The sequence below is a fragment of the Crocodylus siamensis genome, chromosome 5, assembly GCF_052110815.1.
Source record: "Crocodylus siamensis isolate JL-2025a chromosome 5, ASM5211081v1, whole genome shotgun sequence".
In the NCBI taxonomy this organism is placed as follows: Eukaryota; Metazoa; Chordata; order Crocodylia; family Crocodylidae; genus Crocodylus; species Crocodylus siamensis.
The window spans coordinates 27,548,554-27,573,007 of NC_143399.1; the positions used below are offsets into that span (position 1 = coordinate 27,548,554).

Here is a 24,454-nt window from a genome sequence, read left to right on the forward strand (position 1 = left end):
CACTGCCTTGTTAGGTACTCCTTATTTGGAGACAGGCTAAGTAAGGGACATCACCCTGACAAAAATGCACCCTCATTCTTGATTCTAAGACAAGGGGCTTCTCCCATGTTAAATGGGGTGAGGAGGGCAGAACTCATCCTAGAAATGAGTAAATGTTGTAACTAAATATTTTTAAGTTGGTTTCTATTAAAAGTTTTGTGAGGTTTCATTTTAGATAAACTAATGAGCTTAAGATATCTATATGAAAGATGAAGCAAACAATTTCTTTTTATGCTACTAAAGGGATAGGCACCAAGTACCTGGGGCCCCGCAGGCCCTGGCCTCCCTCGGGAAGAGAACTTTTCAGGCCCAAACCAGTGGAAAATTATTTAATATTTCTTAAGAACAATGGCTGAAGCCAGGGATCTGGTTTTCCGTTCACTGTGGAAAAACATGTCTTCTCCTTTAACCTAGGGGAAAAAAGCAGGAAGCCCCAGGTTTCCCCTTACAGGCTGGCAGGGTTCCAGTCTGAAATAGGCAGTTTGGGGCTGGGGGGCAGTGGGGAGGGTGATTGGAGGCAGGGGGTGCCATTTGCATATGTGCATGCACATGCATGTGGCAGCCAAGTAGCAATGGAAAAAAGCTCCTGCAGCTCTGTGCAGGTAAGCGTTGGGATGAGGGAGAGAGGCAGCATGGCAGATGGGGCACAGGTTACGCAGCAGAGAGGGACGGGGGGCACAGGTAACATGGTGGGGAGGGAGGCATGTGCTCCCCAGGATTTCTGAGTCCCAGCAGGGCACACGGCTTCAGCTGGGCCGGACCAGGTCCAGGCAGGAGTCACCTCTGCGGCCCAGCAGGCAGGAGCACCGCACTGCTGTGGCCGCTAGGGTGAGGCATGGTGGTGGCACAGAGTTGTGTCCCAGCTGCTGATGGGCAGGCAAGGGGCACCTCGCCATGGCAGCGTGGTGCTCCCTTCAATGTCAGGTCTCGCCCATTTGGGGTTTGGAGGCAGTTCCTGCCTGGAGCTGACCTGGCCCAGCTGCAGCCCCTCATCCCGCTGTGGGCTCAGAAATCTTGGGGGGCATGTGCCCCCCCTACTCCCCTGCTGTTGCCTGTTCCCCCTCTTGCATCAGCTGCATACATCCCCACCTTCACCACACACCAACCCTGTTCCCCACACACTGGGGGCAGGAGGCACCATCATCTTACTCTGCATTCCTTCCTCCATTAGCAGCTATGACTAGAGACTTAATATTTTACTCCAAGTAGAGCAAATCAGTCTTGTTCTTTATAAAAATGTATGGGAATTCTTAAATCTAATTAGCAATGATACTAACAGTATTTTCTTCTTATAGGGTTACAACAAAGCAGTGGATTGGTGGGCGTTAGGAGTGTTAATCTATGAAATGGCAGCTGGATATCCTCCATTCTTTGCAGATCAACCCATTCAGATTTATGAAAAAATTGTTTCTGGAAAGGTAAGAAAAGGCACTCTGCACGTTAAAAAATGCAATAGTAATAATAATAATTGTTGTTGTTTATCCCATTCTTCCTGAAGAATAGCTCAGTTTTCTACATGTAGTAGATCCACAATTCACTGATTGTTAAACACCAGTCTGTGTCAATGGAGAATCAGAGATGACCATAATGTATAGACATGAATCTGTGAGCAACCTTATTGCAGAAAATAAATAGTGCACTTTTTTAATATGGAATACTGCCTTGATTCTTCCTTGCTTTCAAGTTTATAAGCTCCATCAGTTGTATTCACAGGTCCTGAATTTTTGTCTTCATGTTTAAAAGCAGATGAAAAAACAGTGTACTAGGTATATAGTAAAAGGAGGCTCATGGCTATCTTCATACTTGAAAATACATTTAGTTTTTAAAAAACTATTGCCTAGCTTTTTCCTTTATTATTTTCCTGCAACGCTTTTTTTAGGGAATGTCAAATGATCTGATTGTTTGTAATAGTTGTTTAAAACTCTTCAGGAACAAAACCCTGTGGCAGAATATTTTTGGTAACTTTTAACTATTTATTACACACATACATTTCCCTCACATACATATATGTGAAAACAGAAGGAACCATTAGATCAGTCATTTTGAGCAATCATTTATCATAGGCCATTAATTTTTGCTGTTACCAATGTCACCCAGGCTGAAGTTAGATGTACAGAGCGGTAACTGGGTAATAGCAAGGTGGGGCTCTTGCTTAACTTTCGTTTGTGTCTGATTGTTTCACATAAAGCATTCTATATGGACAAAATAATTTATATTAAAGGTGTACCAATTCACTGGTCCCATATTGGATTGGCACCAATGTAGGGAAAAATTGACAGCATCAGAAATTGGCTTTATTTCCCTGGTGTAGCCAATAAATGCCCCATACATGTACACAGCTGCAGCATGCACGGGGCCAGGAGCACAGCCCAGTGGCTTGACTTGCCAGCCCAATGCTGGTGTCCTTTTGTGGGGGAAGGAGTGGGGGAGGGAAGGAGTGTGGGGAGGGTGCAAATTGAGGCACCTGTGGTGAGAGAGGGAGTGGGGCAGGGGCAGGTGCTGCTCGGGCAGGGCATGGAACGGAGCCGTGAGTGGCTTGTCCAGGGGAGGGGGCTGCTGCTGCTGAGCGTAACCTGGGAGGGCATGGTGGGGTGTGCTTCTGGATTTGCATGTGGGGCAGGGTAGGCTGCCATTGTGCGCTGGGGCCAAGGGCTGTGCTGGCATCTTCCCAGCAGGGGAACTGGGCCAGGATGCACTCAGGGCAGGTGGTGGCAGCGCTAGGAGGGAGGTTGGGGTGGATGCAGTGAAATTTGGGGTAGCTGCAGTCCTCCCCCCCATAGTCCCCCTCCCAGCCCCCTGCTGGGAGGAGCCCAGTGCAGTCCATAGCAGCAGCCTGCCCTAGCCTGCACTATTTCATAGACATTAGGGGTGGAAGGGACCTTGGAAGATCTTTGAGTCCAGCTCCCTGCCCCAGGGACAGGAAGTCAGCTAGGGTCATAGGAGCCCAGCAAGATAAGCATCCAAATTTCTCTTGAAGGTGTTCAAAGTTGGTGCTTGAACCACCTCCAGCACCAGTCTATTCCAAACCTTGCGGGCTCAGACAGTAAAGAAGTTCTTCCTTATGTCCAGCCTGAAACAGTCATGAAGGAGTTTGTGACCATTCTACCTTGTCATCCTTTGAGGTGCTCTGGTGAACAGACGTTCCCCCAGATCCTGGTGAGCACCCCTTATAGGCAATCACCAGATCACCCCTGAGCCTGCACTTTTCCAGGCTGATGAGTCCCATGGCTCTCAGCCCCTTGTCTTAAGGTCTGTTATCCTGACCTCTGATCATGCACGTGGCTCTCCTCTGCACTCTCTCAAGCTTCTTCACATCCTTTTTGAATTGTGGAGCCCAAAACTGGACACAGTACTCCAGCTGCGGCCTCACCAAGGCTGAGTACAGGGGGAGAATGACATCCTGGGATTTGCTTCAGAAGCATCTATGAATGCAAGCCAGCATTTTGCTCACTTTACTAGCTGCAGCATCCCATTGAAGGCCCATGTTCATCTTGTGGTCAATCATGACCCCCAAGTCCTTTTCATCCATAGCGCTAGCCAGCGTAGCACTGCCAAGCTTATAAGCATGCTGTGGGTTTTTCTTCCCAAGGTGGAGAACCTTGCATTTTATCAGTGTTAAACACCATCAGATTCTCATCTGCCCATTTACCTGTCAAGATCTGCCTGGATTACCTTCCTGTCCTCAGGTGTGGATGCTTTACCCCAAAGTTTGGTGTTATCGGCATATTTGGCCAGTCCACTTCTGACTCCAATGTCCACATGATTAATGAAGATGTTGGACAAAATGGGTCCAAGGGCAGAGCCTTGAGGGGCCCCATTGGTCACAGTGCACCACAAGGATTGACTTCCATCAACCACTACCCTCTGGTCTGACCACAGAGCCAATTCCCCATTCAGCAGATCGTGGTGAAGGTGAGGCCGCAGTTAGCCAGTTTTGCTAAGAGGTGATCATGGGATACCAGATCAAAGACTTTCTTAAAGTCAAGATATATGACATCAATCTCTTTTCCCTCATCCTTGTGATAGGTCACCTGGTCATGAAAGGAAATGAGATTGGTCAAGCAAGACCTACCTGCAACAAACCTGTGCTGGCTATCCCTCAGGATGCTGCCATCAGCCAGTCTGTTAAGAATGGTCTCTTTGATAATCTTTTCCAACCCCTTCCCCAGGATAAAGGTCAGGCTGATGGGCCTGTAGTTTGCTGGATCCACTGTCCTCCCTTTCTTGAAGATAAGCACCACATTGGCCTTCTTCCAATCTTCGGGCACTTCACCTGAGCGCCAAAAGTTCTCAAAGATCCGTGCCAGGGTCTGGGCTATGATGCTAGCCAGCTCCTTGAGTACCCTGGGTGTAAACCGTCAGGGCCGGCTGACTCGAAGGTATTCAGCCTCCCAAGGTGTTCCTTCATGAGGTCAGCATTGATGGAGGGTAAGGAATCTCCCTCACCCAGGCCTTTCTGTTCTGTAATAGGCACAGGCATCCCTTGGGACTGGTGAAAAACCGACGGAAAGTACTCATTTAGCAAGTTGGCTTTTTCCTGGGTGTCAGATGTCCCATCTGGTTTAGCAGGGGTCTAATGTTGTCCTTGCTTTTCCTCTGGCTCCCCACATATCTAAAAAATGACTTCTTATTGGCCTTGACACTTGTAGCTAGTTGGAGTTCAGTTGCAGCCTTGGCTTTCCTGGTTCGCTCCCTCTTAGAGCCGCACTGACAAGCCTCCTTAGCTTGTCAATGTCAGCTTTCCTAAAGTCAAGGACTTCTGTACTGCTGATTGACTTGCCAGCTTTACGGCGGATGGTGAAGGTGATCAGCTCGTGGCCACTGTCACCCCAGCTTCCCTTCAATTGTTAGCTCACTGATTAGGTTGTCCCCCATTGCCAGTACCAGGTCGAGCAGCACTTTACCTCTCGTCAGCCCATAGACTTCTTGAGTCAGATAGAACTCATCCACGCACGAGAGAAAGCTTTGCAACCTTCAGATTTGGCTGACCGCTCTTCCCACGAGATGTCTAGGTAGTTGAAGTCTCCCATAACAACCATGCATTGGGAGCATGCAGCCTCAGCCAATTCCCTGGTGAACTCCTGGTTAAGCTCTAGATCCTGGGTAGGAGGTCTGTAGCAGACTCCCACCATTGTGTCCCCTGTGCCATGTTCCCCATGGATTTTAACTGAGAGGGTCTCCAGTTGTCCACCCTGGGTGCCAAAGTTGGCATGCAGGGACGCGTAACTTTCCTTGACAGAGAAAGCGACACCTCTGCCCCTTCTGCCACTCGATCCTTCTTGTACAGGGTATAGCTATTTATACCTGTGGCCCAGTCATGGGTGGAGCCCCACCAGGTCTCTGTTATCACAATAACATCGTAATTATTTGTGTTAAGCAGAAGGACAAGTTCCTCCTGTTTATTCCCCAAGCTCCTGGCATTTGTGTACAGGCATGTAAGTGTCCCTTTGGGGGCCCTTACCTTGCCTACAGTTTGTTCCAGGGCTGGGGCAGGGGTGGGCTCCCTTAAGTGCCTTGGCCTGCTGGCTTTGCAAGGGTTGCTCAGTGGACCAGCAGTGGCAGTAGTCCCCCCGCCCCCAGCGGGCTTAGTTTAAAGCTTGGTGGAGCAGGTCAGCCAGTCTGGCTGAGAAGAGCCTCCTCCCTAGGGGAGAGAGGTGGAGGCCGTCCCTTCCCAGCAGTTCGCTGCCTCTCTCTCCAAACAGTGGACTGTAGTCATGGAAGCCGAAGCCTTCCCGATGACACCAGCGCCGCAGTCTTTGGTTTACTACCTCGATCCTCCTCAGCCCATAGCCCAAAACTAGGAGGATTGAGGAAAACACCACCTGTACCCCCAATCCCTTAAGGCCCGCTCCCAAATCCCTGTAGCACCTCAGGACCTGGCTGGGATTGCTCCAAGCCATGTCATTTGTGCCCACATGGATAAGGAGCATAGGGTAGTGGTCAGTGGGCCGAAGGAGCTTAAGGATCTTCTCCGCAATGTCTCTGATACAGGCTTCTAGGAAGCAGCAGACCAGGGGTTGGGGTGGCAGATTGCCCCTCAGAATAGAGTCTCCTATGATAAACACTTTGCGTTTTGTCTTGGGAGCGGTAGCTACAGTTGAGCCTGTATTGCCTGCAGGAGCTGGCAGCTTAGCAGGCTCTGCTGGGGCTGCAAGAGGTTCATACCTGCCCAACCCTGGTGCTGCAGAAGTAGAGCTGATGCTTCAAATCCTGGCATCCTTCCTTCTAAGCCAGTGTGGAACCAATGTGCTAGGCAGAAAACTGTAAAATTGTAACATTAAATTTCCTGTGGTTCTTTCCATTAAAAAAGTGTATTCATTTATTTGATTATATTTTTGCCCTACTCAATTTCTGCATTAGTTCTCCTGGATATATCTCCTGACATATCACCACCACAGGGCTAGTAAGGCCCTTTAAAACTATTTAGTAAAACTGTCAAATAAACTATCTTTAAATACTTCTTAGCCCACCTAGAATGAACTGTGTTAGTAAGTCAAACCAACTCTTGCTTGTTTACACAATGCTAAGAATTTTTCAGCTGAGAATTTGACTGGTAGCATATGTACAGTCCACAGATGGATTATTCACATAGATTATATAATGCTCCAGTGGAATTTTCATCTGACTACTAAAAATGCAATTAGCAACTTGTTAAAACCAAATTTTCTTAATCTGCTATTAGTACAGTTCCCTACAGTGCCCTTAGCTGAACACAAATAGTCAGTTAAACAGTTTTGTACTGACTGCTTACTCTCTTTCTTAGTTTTGTAAAAGAAAAATTAATTTTACATGCTGTAAACTAGTTAAAGGTAAGTGTTTTATTGTAAAGTACTACAGTGCAATCTCTAGGTATCCCTATTGATATTCACAAAACTTTTTATTTAATTATCTTTTCTATATCCGTGCTTTTCCAAATCAGAAATTTAAACCATGTTGTTAGATTTTACATGCATCTGATTTCACAAATATAAGTGAGTTCATCTATAATCCATTGAATAAGAGAGATGAGGGCCCCCTTTATTCTACCAGCCCGAATGTACTCTCAAAATCAGCATCAAATTTTTGCATGTCTATTTTAAAATCGGCTCCTAAAAGTTTGAGGAGGAGGTTAAAGAACCTTGATGTGTTGGAGTTGAATCATACCAGTTGAATCAAAATTAGCCAGTTATTTAACCCCTACTCCACACTTAGAGTGACTTTTTGAGGAAAGTTTAAGGCAGAAATAAAAGTTTGACAAATTTATATACCATTGGCAAAAGGTCTTTTGAAATGGAAATTCACTATAGCTATATTTCTGTCTGTGTGCTCCAGGATGATGTGTGGTTAGATGTTAAATATAGTATGATCCAGTAGGTTTTTTATATAAATATTACTTTTCTTCATTTACAAAGGAGAAAAAGCTGATATCTGTACTATAATGTTATTATGTTAATATGTGTTTTAGGTACGGTTCCCATCGCACTTCAGTTCAGACCTAAAGGATCTTCTACGAAATTTACTCCAGGTAGACTTGACCAAACGATATGGAAATCTCAAGAATGGTGTAAATGACATAAAGAACCACAAGTGGTTTGCTACTACAGATTGGATTGCCATTTATCAGAGAAAGGTAAGGTTTTTTAAAAAGTGATTTTTTTTTTAATTTGATATAGAAATGTAAATTTTAGAAAATCTGGTACTTGGTTCATATGATTAAATGTAATTTAAGAGAAAATTATCTTAAAAAAATGATAATCTAATGAGTATAGACTTGTTGCACAAAGAATAAATCTATTTATCCTGGGCATTTACTTATTCCTATTCCCCTGTGACACATTCTGCTCTAATCTCTTTCTTGTCTATCTTTAAAATGAGCTACCTCGTGCCTCTCTAACGTTCTACCTAATTCCTGCTATAGGAGCTGCTGAAATGATCCCTCTTGCTGAACATAAATTTTCATTCGCTGCTTCCTGTTCTTCAGCAGCTAGTCTGCTCTTCAGCATGGCATAGCTTTTGCCTTAAGTAAGAAATCTATCTTCAGCCTCTGCTATAGGTGCACACCCCACCCCACTGCTACATATACTGTCTTGTTTATACACTCACCCACACAGACTTTTTTTAATTCTCCCACTCCAAGAACTGGTGTAGCGGGATGAGAACGTTAGTAGAAGAGGGGCTTTCAGGACACTTACCACAATGTTTTCTAGACTGGCAGCTGAGCAGTGTTAACTGTTCAAATGCTACTAAAAGTGTTGGTGACTGATCTCTGCCACTGCTGAGGGAGCTGTACCAGACTGGGGCAGCAGCTTGAGAATTTCACTAAATTCTTGAGAAAATGCAGCTCTGAAGGAGGCTGACTGGAAGGGCAGGTTTAGGTCCAGTCAGGGTGAGTGAAGCAGGGTAGGACTCAGTTTAAGGTCTGGCTTTTTCAGCAGCTCCAAGACTTGTCTCTTTCTACAGAATAATGCCCCTTCAGTAGCATGGCTAGACACCTGGAATTCATGAGTTCTCAGATCTGACATACACCAGGAAACATTGTTTGTTTGCTTTTGAATAGGTAACAGTTTTAAAATACGCCCATGGTATTGCCCAGATAATTTTGGGTCGTGGAATAATCTTGTACCTGCATTGAGACATTCATCCTAAATGAGTTTAGTATGTATGAGTCAAGTGATACACTTTGAATAATATACCCAAATTCTCCCAACACTACCAGTCTTGACTGCAGAGGTGTGAACTTGCTGCTATAATAAAAACAGTTTAAAGGCCAAACCTAAAAACTAACAATAGTTTATAAAAAGAAACTGGTTGTTTGGCTACACCAGTTGACAGTACAATAGTTGTAGTAATCACTAATGTATTAATTACTAGAAGACAGGATACTATTAACACATCTTGTACTCTTTGTATTAAGTGGAGACATTTTAAGAAAAGATTTTACGCTACAGAATTGTAATTATCTGTTCTCCACTTTTTAAATGCCTGTTTACAAGACAATTGATATGCAATGAAACGTCTTCCCTGATAAATCATCTGTAATTTTTCCTGTAATAATAAATAAAACATTTTAATGTCAGTAAATGTTTTGGCCTTACTAGCCTATTGCCATATAAAAGTTTCAAATATTTCTTAATTATACTAAAGAAAACTAGGGGCACAGCTATTACTACTTATTCTAGCATTTGCAAAGGATTGGGAAAACTAATATAGTATGGCCCTGAAAATATTAATTGTGGGAAATAAATACTGTATTACTAAATAACATATAACATTTTTATAATTTCAAGGATTATTGACTTCTAACGGTAATTATTATACTTACAGTACTATTTTTTCACAGTAATTGTTACCACCAGCACTTTCTTATAGCAATGTTATTTATCTAACTGGATCTACTGGGTAATGAAAATACAGGGGTTTTAGAGCGACAGGCTAGGCATTTGTGATCTGGCAATTGCCATGGCTTTCTGATCTCTTCCCTGCTCTGTGCCCCCCTCCATTTACTGGGTGTCACCGTAAGACATGACAAATGCTAGTGGGGAGCAACAAATATAATGGCAAGAACATATAACAGGAAGCTTTAATGCAGCTCTTTTAAATCACCACTTTAAAATGAACCTTTTAAACTGGCAGCCCTCCACTCCCACATGCATACATGCAGACACCCCAAATCAGACCTTTGTGGACCAGATCCAAGCCTTTGTGGCTGCATCCAGCCTGTGAGCTATAGGTTGCTAACTCCTGCATTAGCAGCTAAAATAGTGTGCATAATACTTCTATGCTTCACTCATGCATAGTGTAGTCAGTTAATATTTCAGATAATATCGGGTGCTCTTTTGTTTGTATATATCAGTGGTTCTGAGCCCTTTTGCACTCAAGGCATTTATCAAAACATGCCAACTCTTGGTTGTTGCAAGAAGTCAGGAAGACCACAACAAGTCAGAAAGTTTGAACACTCTGTTTTAACACTATGAATTCATTTGAAATCTCTGGGTTTATCTCGTGAATCATGTTTATCCACCTAACATTGCTAAGATTGTATGGCACCCCAGAGCACCCTTGAAAGGCTCTCAAGGCATCGTCCCAGGTTGAGATGACCTACTGGTCTATTTAGTTGTTTATTAAAATAGTGCTTGATAACATGGCTGTAATCAAGGCTGAGCAAGCATGTCCATTAGAAAACACTGTTCTTCATAAGTAGGGCCTGGTTTAAATTGGGATTTCATGTTTTGCATGAAAATCACCAAATTAAGTGATTTTTCACGAAAAATACAATTTGCAATGAAATGCCGTGATATGGCCAAGTTCCCCAGCAATTGGCCATATCATGGCATTCAGCTGCAACAAGATGGCTGCTGTAAGCTCTGCAGGGAGGATGCTGCCTGTGGGGCTTTCCTGAGACAGTGCCTGATGTGCTGCTGCTGCTGCTGTGTGGCTGAGTAGCACCTCTGGGCTCTAGACACCTGCAGGTGCCACTCTGGGAGGAGCCCGCAGCACCTGGGGGATCCACCATGCTCTGGCCTGGCTTTGCAAAGAGATCTCCACCCCCTCTTCTCCTGAGGGCACAGCACATACCCTCCCCCCTCCCAGCCAGCTTGCCCAGCACCAGCAACAAAGGTGGCAGTGGCAGGCTGAGGATGCCCCTGAGGTGGGAAAAGTGATTATGTGTGGCTCCTGCCCTGGTGTAGGGGGAGGGCTGTGGGCAGCTGTTGCTGCCAGGGCCTCCTTGGGCTTGCAGGCCAGGGGGAATCAAGGCAAGGATTGAGCTGCAAGTGAGTAAAGCAGTAGCAGTGGTAGCCACAGCCATGTTCCCCCAGAGCTGGCATCCTGTGACTAACGTGTCCCTGCCTGGCTGGGGTGGGGGTCTTGACAGCACAACTTTCCTGTTTCCCTTTTCCCTGCCTCTATGTGGGGAGGCTTCTAGTTCCCTCCCCCCTTCCACCCCCCACAGAGCCCCTGTCTGTGCCAGGCTTCCTGCTCCCCCTTCCTCCCCCCACTCCCCGCAATCTTCCCTTCCCCTCCATTTTGTTTCATGTCCAACTTATTTACGTGTAAATGACAGCGGAGGAGGGGCTATCCTGCCCCCTCAGTCAGTTGGGAAGGGGGGGGCACCACAGTCTGGGCCCAGAAATGGCAGCCCCTACCATGGTTGGGCCACAATATTAGTGAGCTGTACCCATGATTTAAACCAGGCCCTACTCATGAGGCCTCTTTCAGAGATTTTATTATATTAGAGCAATCAAATCCAACCCCCCACCCCCCTAAAAAAAAAACAAAAAAAAACCCCCTTGCAAAATATAGCCCCGTATTTCTGGCACAAGTAACTGTGCCAGGCTTCTTATCTGAACTAGTTTTAAAATCCCAGTTGTATTTGAGTTCTTTCAGTTCTCATGAATTTTGTAGTCTGTCTGCATGGCCCTGCCTTCTGCTATTTTTAAGAGAGCAAAGGTTCTAATCTCTCTCCCAACTATAGCTGCTCCTCGCTTACCATCATCGTTACGTTGTTGAAAAATGTGACTATAAGCAAAATGGTGTTAAGTGAATCCAGTTATGTCACAGTAGTTACCTACTAGCAGGCAGCAGCCAAACAACATTATAGCCAAACACTGAGTGACTTTAAATGAGTATGTTCTCTAATAGAGCAGCAACGTAATAACAAAACGATGTTAACTGGGATGGCATTAGGTGAGGAGTACCTGTATACAGTTTCATAGATTTCATAGACATCAGGGCTGGAAGGGACCTCAGGAGATCATCGAGTCCAGCCCCCTGCCCAAAGGGCAGGAAGTCAGCTGGGGTCATAGGATCCCAGCAAGATAAGCATCCAATTTACTCTTGAAGGTGTTCAATGTAGGTGCTTGAACCACCTCCGCTGGCAGACTGTTCCAGACCTTGGGGGCTCAGACAGTAAGGAAATTCTTCCTTATGTCCAGCCTGAAACGGTCTTGCAGGAGTTTATGACCGTTCGACCTCGTCATCCCTTGGGGCGCTCTGGTGAACAAACGTTCCCCCAGATCCTGGTGGTCACCCCTGATAAACTTATAGGTGGCCATCAGATCACCTACATTTTTCCAGGTTAAAGAGCCCCATGTCTCTCAGCCTATCATCGTAAGATCTGTTTTCCTGACCTCTGATCATGCGCGTGGCTCTCCTCTGGACTCTCTCAAGCTTCTCCACATCCTTTTTGAATTGTGGAGCCCAAAACTGGACACAGTACTCCAGCTGCGGCCTCACCAAGGCCGAGTACAAGGGGAGAATAACGTCCCGGGATTTGCTCGAGAAGCATCTATGGATGCAAGCCAGCGTTTTGGTCGCTTTACTAGCCGCAGCATCGCATTGCAGGCTCATGTTCATCTTGTGGTCAATGATGACCCCCCAAGTCTCTTTCTTCTGTAGTGCTATCCAACGTAGCACTGCCGAGCCTATAAGGATGCTGCAGGCTTTTCCTCCCAAGGAACCTTGCATTTTTTGGTGTTAAACACCATCAGGTTCTCGTCTGCCCATTTGCTGAGCTTGTCCAGGTCGGCCTGGATCACTCGCCTATCTTCTGGCATGGATGCTTTGCCCCAAAGTTTGGTGTCAATAAAAGATACCGCCAGAACACATTTGCATCTCTCACTTCCTAGACCATCACAGTTAGAGCAGTAATCCAGGCCTGTTATTAAGGAGTTGTTTCGAAATAATTCAAGAGGATAGAGAGTATGGGTAAGAGCAGTAAGAACTTATGATCCTGTAGGCTAAGTAAATGCATAAGCTGTTGCTTGTTCACTTCTGTTTGCCTCAAATTAGGCTTCAGGCTCTTCAAGCCAGGAATCACTCCTTCATCTCCTTCTAGAAAAAACAAGTGCAGTGAACCCCTCTTCATGTTGGGGCCATCTGACTTTTCAAATATTAGTAACAGCACTGTGGGTTAATGGTTCTGGCTACTAGGGCTGTGCAAAGCTTCAGTTGCTGCTTCGATTCAGAGTAGATTTGGCCCAATTCAGTGGCCAAATCTCCAAATCAAATCAGGAGACCAGTTAATCTCTCTGAATCAAATCAGAAGCCTCCGAATAGATTCAGAGAGATTGGATGATCTAGCCATAAACACAGATTTATGTTTTTTCTGTGTATCTCAAGATACTAGACGTGGCTTGTGAACACTGAGATGGTGGGGGTTGATGGAGTGTCCCACGGGACCATGGGGGGGGGGAGGTCCCCTGCGCATTTGGCAGCAGACCCGGAAGTGGGCCAGAAGTACTTCCAGTCCAATTCTGGGTCCACCGCAGAGCATGCAGGGACTCCCCCTCCCCACCCCTTGGCTCAGTGACTGGTGCCTCCTGGGTTTGGAGGGGCACCCAGTTTCCCCCTGTGCTCAGTTGCCGAGCCAATCAGAGGGCGAATAAAGCATTATGGACAGACGGACAGGCAGATTAAGTCTTTTATACTATTAGAATTATTTATTTATTTATTTAGCTTACTGACTAAAAACTTCTATTAAAGAGTTATGGTTGCCCTTTGTCTTGCATCCTTCCAGCATGTCAGTTTAGGAATGCTCAAACTTCTGACAAACATGAAACTAAGAGTTAAGGTACACACATTAGCACAACTTTGTCTGCCCCCAGAAGCTAGCAGCAGCTACTGAGAATGATCTGCATGCACTCCAGGTGCACAGACAATGTTAAAGATGGAGTGGACCATTCAGGAACAATTTTGCAATGGAGACTGTTAGTGGTGTAAGAGAGGTTTATGGATTTACTTATGGCTTCAATGGGTGAAAGTGAATTGGCTTAAAAAGGTTACAGGGTTGTTTAATTTAGCAAGTGTGAACTTGCTTCTGGGGCCAGCCTCCGAGCTTGAGTGTAGAATGTGTATAGGTTATTCCTCTTTAGTACAGTTCACCGAAACGTAAGTTTGGACTTACGAACAAGAAAGGTAATATCAGAGTCTGCCCTGTGTTTTGAGTGGTGTAGACTATCTCCAAGGTTCAATGCAGGTATATTTGTTATGACTATATCTGTTTATCATTTGACCTGAGCTCCTCAATTCTTTGTTTTTTTCTTATTACCCACTCTCCTTTGACTGCTTGTCATGTTTCCACTGTGCTTGAGTACATGTACTTCAGTCACTCGACTCAGGCTCTGAGTCAGTTTGGGTTATGATCCATCTCCTAAGCACATCCGTGAGCTTACCTTCTGATCAAGAAGACAGAACTTCAACTTCATGTGTCACTGACCAGCAAAAGGAACGAATTTCCTGTCAGTGTCCATCAACCTCTTATATACCCAAAATGATTTCTACTGAGCCCAGATAATGAAGTTTAACAGTGCTCTAGCACTAAAGCTTTGACACCATTTTCTGGTTCTATAGAAAATGCTCTGCTGTTATGCAATAACCAGTGGGACAAGTCCAAGACCCTCCTTGGCATCCCTGCTCTGCTCAGAGTAGATCTGTGGTTTTAGCATCAACAAAGAGAATCTCAGTTTCTGTATTTCCTTTGAGAATTCGCCCAATCTTCTTTGGCTTCTCCTCCACATCCAAGACTTCAAGCATCTGTTGTCATGCTGGTGTGTTTCACCAGTTCTTAATTACTTATTGATCCAAATGGAACTGGAACCCTCTTTGCTGCCCTTGCCTTCTCTAGCACTAACTGTGGATCTGCAAGGTTCAGCCACACTTAGAGAGCCATGTCTGCTTCCACATCCCCTGGTACTGCCATCAAACTCTTCCGTCCAAGCTAACAATTGCCACCGTTCTGCTTATGCATTTGGTTCTTACCAGAGCCACAAAAAATGAAATGTTAGCTATCTTTTTATGGGTCTCCTGCTGGCAAACCCAGTGTCCCCAAGGATTTTTCCCGGACTTTCCAATGTTACTGTTTTTAGTCTTAGGTGTACCATTCCATAAGTGTCTTCACAGAGAAGTTGGACCAACCAGACTCCTCTTTCTCTTTCTTAACTTCACAGGTGCCCTCTGTATAACTGGTTGCTGTCCCCTCCCCCCATTGGAAGGATTTTTCAGATCCAGGTTCCATGACAGAAGATCTGCATTAACCTAACCTCCTCTCTGGATGAGGCTGATATCCTTTCTCTGCTGCTAGAGATGGATGATTTGGGAGGTTTCTCAGATCTTGTGAGTCAGGGCTGTCTTAGCCTTAAATATTCCATTGGAGGACTTGGCTGAATTTTGCAAAGGCTGGTAGATATAGCTGTCTCTTCCCATCCAAGGCATTCATTCTATGAATGAGTTCATTATTGATCCAGCCATGTGTTGGGAAACGCATCGTGTCGGGTTGTGCTGCTTGGAAGGTGGACAAGTCATGCCTGATACTTTTATTCCCATCCCATGTCCTGCTTTCTTAATGTTGTTGTGGCTAATGAAGAAGCAAAACAGCTCCACAGCATTCTAAAAGATAAGGAGGTTAGACTTGCTGGGGAGGAAGTTGCATTCATTGGTTAACCTATAATTCAAGCTAGCCAGCTACCAAGTCCTGTTAAGGCCATCCAAATTTCCTTTTCTGCAAGTGTCTTGCAGCAATCTGTTGCTGTACTTCAGAAATATATTTAAGATCAGTTGCAGGTTGCTACCTCATATACCAGGGCCTCAGCTGTAGTCATAAGACAATTTTTTCTGGATTCCCAAGGAAGGTTCAGAATATGATGGAGAATCTCACCTTCAAATGAGTGGAGCTGTTCAGCTCCTGTTACCTTGATGTGCTCAGTGACTCAAAATGGCCGTTTTTTTTCTTAACTGGAGTCTACCTGCCCCTGAAAAAAAGTGTCATGCACAGAGAAAAGACAATTTTAGCAGACTTCCACTCTTCCTTCTCTATTTATACATGGTCTGCAAGAAACTCTAAGGAAGTTTCTCACAGCAAGTCAGTCGATTCTAACCAAATCAGCTCACTGCCCACCCAAAATTCCCTTTCCCTGTCCCTTTCTCACAGGGTGTTACTAGAAGAAGAAATCTCCTGACTGCCTTTTGGGGCAGTGGAAGAAATTCTTCCAGCTCAAGGAAAAGGATTCTACAGTGATTAGTTCCTGGTTTAAAAAGCTGAAAGAGAAATAGCAATCCATTTTAGACTTGAGAAATCTCAGCACTTTATCTGCGAACTCAAGTTTAAAATGGAGACATTAGCAATTTTTGCACCATTATATACTTATTTACATATTGCTATCAAACCTTCCCTTTTTAGTAAGGGGCAGGACACTCCAACCACATTTATATACCCTGCATCTTGCACCCTGGAACCTATATGGCACTTGACAAGAGAACGGGTCTGTTCACCCCCTGTTAGAGACCTTCTCATCTTCAGCAGGAAGATGTAAGCCAAGTTGGGTAGATTTTTGCCCCAGTGTCGTGTCTCTCCTTATGAAGGTTTCATTCTTGCTCTGCTGGGCTATATACTCATGTCAGGCTGTGACGACTTATTCCTTGACTCATTTAAGGAATACTGTCATCTCAACCCACTGCTGAAGAATGTCAGTCTTGTTCTACCCAGCAGTTTTGAAGTTCTTCAGGGGGCCTGTTAAGTGGTCATTGCTTCAAAAAGAAGGGTTGCTGAGAACCAAGCTTTGATGCAAAATTCCCCCGTGCCCCTTTTTGTATTCCATACTGGTCTACTTGTGGACTTGCCAAAGGTTTCTAAGTTTATCACTGAATTCCATCTCAGTTCACAGATCGACACGCTAGTGTTTTCCAAGACTCATTCCTCAAGAACTGAGGTTTTGTTTTACAAAGAACTGAGACCTGCCCTACTGCCACAGAGCTAAGCTATTCAGAAAACCTCCTTGGCCAAAAGTTCCAAAGATGTAGTGATTTCAGTGGAGACTATCCAATTAGATGTTGCACCGTGTTAGTGTTCTAGGAGGCCAGTAAAGTGAACATACTGTCATTGGCCAGATCTCATTCCACCAAAACCGAGGTTAGCTCAGTGACTTCTCCTGTCTTCACATCTGACATCTGCGAAACCACCTGGGCTTTTTTGCATACCTTTACTCAAGCCTTGTACTGTCATGGAAACTTGCAGGGGTGTTGCTGAATTTAATGAACTGGTCCTGTAGTTGGTGTTTGGCTAGGATTCTGAAAGCTACCTCCAGGGCTAGAGGCAGAAATTACACACAAACTGCTATAAGTGATCAGAAACCAGTTCAAATCTGTAACTCAGCAGTGCTAGGGACCGGCATTACACACAAATCGGTTTAAGTGATCAGAAACTGCTTTAAACCTGTAACAGAACAGATGTTCAGTGCATATAACCAGTTTGAAAATGGCTGAAATCGGTTTGAGACAAACCTGGCTGAATGTAGTATCACACTTAACTGATTTCAGTCAAACTGGTTTATGCAATGTCTGTCCCGGACCCCTTCCTGGTTTAAATTAAATCAGACACCCCCAGCATCCTGGCATGCTCTCTAGGCTGGGCAGGGCTCTCTGCTCCACAGCAGAGCTGGCCCCTCCCCTCTGCTTTCTGGCTGGAGCTCCACAGAAACTGCAGGCTTTCCCCTGCTCCCCTCCCCACTCCCTGCTAAGCAAAGATCCCTATCCTGTCTGCCTTACACAGACACCTCAACATTAGCTAGCAGACTGCATGCTGGCTGTGGTCTGTGCTGTGGCAGATGGGACAAAGGTAGAATCAACAGGTAGCTGGTCCTTCTGTGTTCTTAATGGGGTGATAAACACTGAGTTATCAATTCCTGCTGGGCTGGTCAGAAATGGGGGGAACACCTCCCTAATCAGAGCATCGTGCCAGGGCCTGGCCATGCCCCCCACCCCCTCAGCTCAGCATTGTAGAAGGGAAGGGAGGGCTGCTCTAGCAGCCCCTGGCTTCTAGCCTAAGCCACTGCAAGTATGTGCCTGTATTTCTGGAATGTCTCTGTAGTTACAACCTGATTCAGCCTAGCCAAGTCAGACTAACCTGCAAAGGTTGAATCAATTCAGGCTCAGGCTTTTTGAATGTCTGTCCCTAGCCCAGAAGTCCAGTGCACATAAACCATTTTCAAAATGGCCAAAATGGTTTAAGGTAAACTTGGGTGAATGTAGTAGGTAAAATCAGTTTTTATTGAACTTCTGTCCTAAATCCCCTTCAGAATTCACAGTCCCCCAACAATCCAGGATGCTTTGCACCTCCCTCGCAACCTCCTCCCAGCAGGGTGGGTGGGCTAGTCTTGACCCAAGCTGTCTGCTCCAGCTGAGCAGGAAGGTATGCTCTAGTGCTTACCCCTCTCCCATTCCCTCCCCCCCTCCTTTTGGGCAGGCCACTGCAGGCATGTGGCTGCATTTCAGGAATCAAGTGGATGTGTGTTCACTTGCTTATCAGTTCGATCTACTCAGTGTAGACTAACCTGTAAAGATTGAATTGATTCAGCCTTAGGCTTTTTGACTGTCTATAGTTAGCCTAGGAGAAATAGGCAATGCTTTGGAGTCACTGATAGTGAGAATGAGCATATGGACAAACACCTGAAGGAGGAAGAGAACTTACAGCAGCTGGTATTCCTGACAATGTGTTGTCCCCATGCACATATTCCACTTCCTGCCCTACTTCCCATCTTTCTCAGGGTCTTGAAACTCTGAGATTGTGGTCCAAATGAAACTAAGAAGTAGGAAGTGTGTTTTGCCCTTTATGCCTGTACAGTATGCAGGGTCCATGCATACTATATCAGTGCTGCAAAAAGTGTCCACCCTGTGTGCTTGAGACATGTGCACACATAGTGGGAGTGTACCTGTGGACAACACATGTTGAAGAATCTCAAAGAATTCCAGTTAGTGGAATTCCCTCCCTCTGTATGGTTCTCCATATTACTTTGCCCCAATCTCACACCCTTCCCAGTAAGTGTTCAGTTGAGTAGTCAGTCAATTCATTTATTTTCCTTTTAAAAATGCTACGTATGAATTATTTGCTGTGCTGGAGTTGCATTTCTCCAAAATAAAATAATTTTGGCAATGTGCCAACAGAATTTTTTTTAAATAAAGACTTCAGCCAAGGCTAGGATTTCTTCTGACATTGATTTAAGTATAGCCTAGGTCCACTTGCCAAAACAAGGCCCAGCTCATGTGGCTAAACTCACTTGAGTACTTGGATACTTGGTTCAGCTATGTGCATTGTCATCTGTTTGGCACATACTTATGCAGACAGCTAAATTATTTTTTAATGCTAATAGCTTCTCTAAAGGGGTGAGTGGGGGCTGGGGGATCATAGTATAAAATGATGAGAGCCTGTGATCCTTTGGAGCAGAATCATAGCCTGGGGTTAGATGCTCAAGTCTAAACAAAAAGTAAATCTGCATCTGCAGATAAATTAAAAAACTGCATCTTTTATGTGGTATGGCATCTTGGAATACTATTCCCTGGCCATGGTGAAATATTTTAAATCAAGAGGAACACAAATAGCTGTATGTGCTCAGGCTTCTGTGTGAGATGGTAGCTCAGACAGACAGGGAGGGAGGGAGCCAAACTTTTTTCTGAAATGGAAGTCATTCATGCTTGTCAATACATTGTATATTATTATTTTAAATTTCTATTCATATATTCCAGCACTGCATAATGAGTTCATTTTATAAATCCCCAAGTAAATATCATTATTTAAACCAGTTTACCGCTTAACCCAAACTTAAGCTGGCTTTCTTGCCACTAATAGAAAAGTGTATGTTTTGGTTGTGCTTGCTGTTATATCAGTAAATCTAGATTGTTTTACAAGTGAACTATTTTAGACTGATTAACATCTTAGATGGCTTTTATCTCAAATATAGGTAGAAGCTCCATTCATACCAAAGTGCAGAGGCCCAGGAGATACCAGCAACTTTGATGACTATGAAGAAGAAGATATTCGTGTGTCTCTAACAGAGAAATGTGCAAAAGAATTTGCAGATTTTTAGTACATGTAAGAGGACAAGATGACATCAGGGCTCACATTGGGATCTTTGCACTCTGTTAACTGATGAGTTGGAGCTGAGACCGTCATATGTCAAAACAGTTACCTAGTTACTTCATTCCACAAAGCTGACTGAGGTCTTTATTGCCATCTTCCATGTGTGCAGTTTGCACCAACCCTTATAACTAGGCACAATTAAATAAGCACTGTTTGTGCTGTAACACACAATACTAGACCACTTTCCTACTTACCTTTTGTTTCTGTTGTTCCTTTGTTTCTGTGTATTGTTCATTTCCCCCCTTTTAAAACAAAGTAGTTTTTTACCCACGAAAGCTCCATTTTATTTTGAATAATGTATTATTTGTGCGAGTGAAATGGAAGGTGTTGCAGCTAGTGTGATTTAGACTGAAGTGAAAGATAAGTGTTGCTTCTAGTCTGTGCCAGCAAATATTTCATGTCTGTCTTGTGTCTGAGGCTACAGTTTATAATAACTTTCTTAGTAGCTCAGACTAAATCTAGCCAGCATTTTTAGCATTTTTGAAGGTAGTATTTATCACCATATAAGTGTATGCTAAATTAACTTAAAAACCCTTCTTCCTGGAGACTGACCAAATTTAGGTGGAATCAGTTGGACAGCTTAAGTAGGGGACAGCAGCTAGACCCCGTGCCTTGGTTTTCTACATACTTGTAGTTCTCTTCACTGGCTCCTTCCTTTGTGTTCCCCACCTGGGCAGTAAATAAATATGCCATAGCCAGACTGTGCCATGGGAAGCACACAGTCTCTTGAGCAGGAGCAGTTCTACTTGGTCTGGGCTTTGGACCGTATTCAATGAAGTGAATTGCCAGCATTTCAGTTGGTAGGTGTTAAATGGATTGTAGCACTATAAATCCTAAATTCTTAAAGGAAGTTTTGGTCAGTATTGTAACAGCATATGACTAATCTTTTAAAAATGCCAATGTTGGGGCTCCTAAAGTATTACTTGTTTCAAACCTTTTTAATTTTAAAAAAGGCATCAATTTAAAAAAAAACGTAAAAAATTGCTCTGCTATTAGCTATAAGAAGAGACATGGGTTAACAAATGCATTTAATGTAATGGATGTATTGCTAGATGAACAAGATTATCTTTTGGTTAGCTGTTTAAGAATAAAGGTTATTGCCAAGTTTTTATTCTGGTATACTATATTAGTAAACCGAGGATGGAGTACTGCTGTGATTATTTTGCTTTTACAGTGCTTCGTTCATGTGAAAAAGAGACAAAGTTAAAAACTGCCAGTTTTTAGTTATGTTGTGTCTTCATTTCTAGTCTACTTTCTTTCAATGAAATGGAATGTACAGTCACACAGATAAGTATTTGGCTTAATTATGTTTGTATACTCTCACCAACTGACTTAAAAGATATTGCTACCCTGTGTTAGCTTTCAGCACTTTTACACATTTATTTCAGTGTTTGTTAATAATCAGTGACTCAGCACTTTTTTTTTTTTTTTGCTTTTAAATTTATCCATACCAGTTTTATTTGTACACTTGATTCTGGCTATCCCAGTGACCTGTCTTAAAACAGCACATTTAAACGGTTTAAAATAAACTAGGATCATATTTTATGATCAATTTGTGTGCATATACAAGGATGAATTGTTTTTATTAAAGGTGAGCTATATTGATGCATAGCCATTGTATTTCTTTAAATGTCAGATAAACCACTGGCACTATTTCCTTTTAATCTGTATGACACTCCTTTAAAAAAAAAAAAAAAAAAAAGAAGAAGCCTTTTTAGACATTTTACAAGCTAGTTTGAAATGTACCATCCAACATTCTGTATGTTTAGGTTGTCAAGCATCTTTGCACAACGTCATTAGGAGGCTGTCACTGATCGCAGTCTTTGTCCACCCATATTTACATACATGCAAGAAAGTATAAGAGACTTTGCTGTAGCAAATTTTATGTAACAAAAAGATATATCATCACGTTAATAAATTTAAAAAATTCTTTGTATGAAAACATTAAAATCTTTTGTATTTCATTTAGACTGAGGACATGCTGTTGTATGCTAGCTGTACGCGATAAATTCTACAGTAACTTTGTTGTCATTTATGAACTTTAAAAGATTTTAATAAATGCTGGAGATCACAATTTAATTCTGTTATGATTTTAATTTTCAGTCATTACATTTATAATTATAACAAAGCTTCCAAGATTTTCTGTTTTGTAAAAAATAAAAGATTTTTAAAAATTAAAATTAAAAAGTGATAATTCACTTTCAGTGTATAGTGAGACAGAAAAATCTAGGAGACCAATTCAAACGTCTTTTTGATGTTGGAAATAAACTCCATCTGAGCATAAGTTGAAAAAGCCTCCTATTTCCATGGGTTTTTTAAAATTTTATCAAAAGCCTGTTAGGTATGAAAAGTAAAATAAATTTCTAACATGGCATAATAGACTTCAGTAAGAAAATGAGATTTTACTTTGGAAAGGAAGAAGGAGGAGGTTACAGTTTCCATGGCATTAGTAAGTACATTTGACAATGTGAATATTATAAAACCCTCTCATTTAAATACAATCATAAAAAATATAGCCACAAGACTATCATGTTACTTGTATTTAATTTCAAAAATCTTTTTCACAGTATGAAAAATTGTATATCTATGACAGTAGAGGCTTGTTAATTTTACACAATTGAGGAATTAAGTGTTGAACTATATGATATATTTTAACTGTACTCTAGTTGTATGTAACTTTCATTTCAAACATAAAGGATTGTATCTCATTAAGTAAATTGCTTTTCTATTCTCTTGTCAGTTGCATTAAAACCCTTATTTTTAAATCCTTTAAGTATTTTACCAATCTTTTGCAAATAATTAGATGTTTTTAAGTGCTGCAATAGTGTTCAAAATAGTAAAAAATTTATATACAGAAGTGCAAATTAAATTATGTACAACACTGCATGAAATATTGTGCTGCTTCTTCTTGAACCAGAACATTGAATAAATCACTGTATATCTCCATACACCTAGTAAATTTAATTTTAACAAGCCCATTAAAAAGGAAAGCTGAAATACAATAGTGCTCATATTAAGTTAGGGCCCTTAAATTGTGCAATAAGTTGTTTGCCTTGGACACCAAGGGTATTAAAGGCATAATTAAAAGACAAAGAATTGGACCTTTTAAGCAAAAATAATAATCTGGCCATTAAATGCAAATAACTTTTCTTCTTTATCATCTCACATGGATACTTTATCTCTCTGTTAAAAATAACTGTCCATCTTGAAATGGTCTTTGCACCCCAACTGTATAAACTGTGATTTTGCTTCTCTGACCATGAAACAATTCACAGGAGTAAAAGCTGTCAGGCCAGCAGATATCTACCTGCAGGGCTTACTGCAAGTGATCTTCAAGAAAGGCACTGTTGCCTCTTTCTCAATACTTCTTTTTTGTGGTTGTGAAACTTAAGGAGTTCTATGTGCTGCAAGCCTATTTACTAGGCTTTCTATTGCTTTACTTGTATAATACAGTATTAAAGTTTAGGGATTCTGGGTTTGGCCTTTGGGATTTTTTTTTTTTTTTACTTTTTTGTAGTGTTAGAATATGTTGGGTTTTTTTTTTCTTTTACTGCAAGCACTGAAGATGTCATTCAATTTGGTGTATATAATTTCTATTCCTTTTAAGGAGAGAGTTTTTTGCTATCCTGGTAAAAGTTGGAAGGAAACCTTCCCTAAGAAACTGCTTTAAAAAAAGAGCAATCGAGCAAATAAAGCCCATTATCTTTTACAAATGGGATCTGGAAAGCTAGTCTAGATCTCTTCATTGGCAAAGTGCTTATTACTGCATTGTCCAATACCAAATAAAAGACAGCACAAAGAAATCTTACATTATGCCAGATATTTCAAAGTATAACGAGGTATCAGTTGAAGAGTAGTTTGAGACCTTTGGCCTTGGGATTTTCCACTTCATTAATAAAGAAAATGCACAAAAAGTGTGTAATGGGTTAGCTAGGCAGTGCCCATTTCCAGTTAGATGGGTCAGCATTTCCAAGTTTCTGGCAGTAATATGTGTTCGACTCCACAGCAGAGGTTTATATAGGAGTTCCCTTACATGGATGACTTTCAGTTGGATTAAGGTGTGATCTAGGCTCTCGTAATAACTTCCGTTCTCTAATATCTTGAGGTTAAATGAATAAAGGTCTACATTAAATCTAACAGCTACTGTACTAACACTTAAAGCTTATCTTCCTGAACTCCAAAGGGCTTGATTTGCTTCACAGAAATTTGTCTGTCTCCAATAGGAATCCTCTTTGCATCATTATGAGTCACCATTCCATTCAGATTCTGCTTAAGGGTGCAAGACCTAATGGATATTTACATTTTCATGAAATCACTTGCATACTTTCACAAGCATCTGTTCCGAAGGTCTTGCAATTACATTTGAAACAATACCTTGGTCTAGATGTAGTCCTCTCTTCTCCTCAGGAGGTCAAAAATAATTTGTTACTTGGACCAGTGCAAAATTGGATTTAAAAAGTCACATTTACTTGATCCCTTTCCTTTTGGAGTATAAGGGTAGTATGCCTGTTGTGTTTCTTTGAGTCAGTT

General features: G+C 42.7%; 1 protein-coding gene across 4 annotated transcripts in view; it reads left to right on the forward strand.

The window, feature by feature from the left end:
* The window catches only part of PRKACB (protein kinase cAMP-activated catalytic subunit beta), a 127,939-nt gene extending 105,936 nt beyond the window's left edge, over positions 1-22,003 (forward strand). For all 4 annotated transcript variants that reach the window (XM_090047823.1, XM_090047822.1, XM_090047819.1 and 1 more), the window contains exons 8-10: positions 1,335-1,457; positions 7,484-7,648; positions 19,746-22,003. In XM_090047823.1, coding sequence (XP_089903949.1) covers positions 1,335-1,457; positions 7,484-7,648; positions 19,746-19,871 — 414 coding nt within the window. In that variant the 3' untranslated portion in view covers positions 19,872-22,003. The remainder of the gene's footprint in view (positions 1-1,334; positions 1,458-7,483; positions 7,649-19,745) is intronic.
* The last annotated feature ends 2,451 nt before the right edge of the window (positions 22,004-24,454 follow it).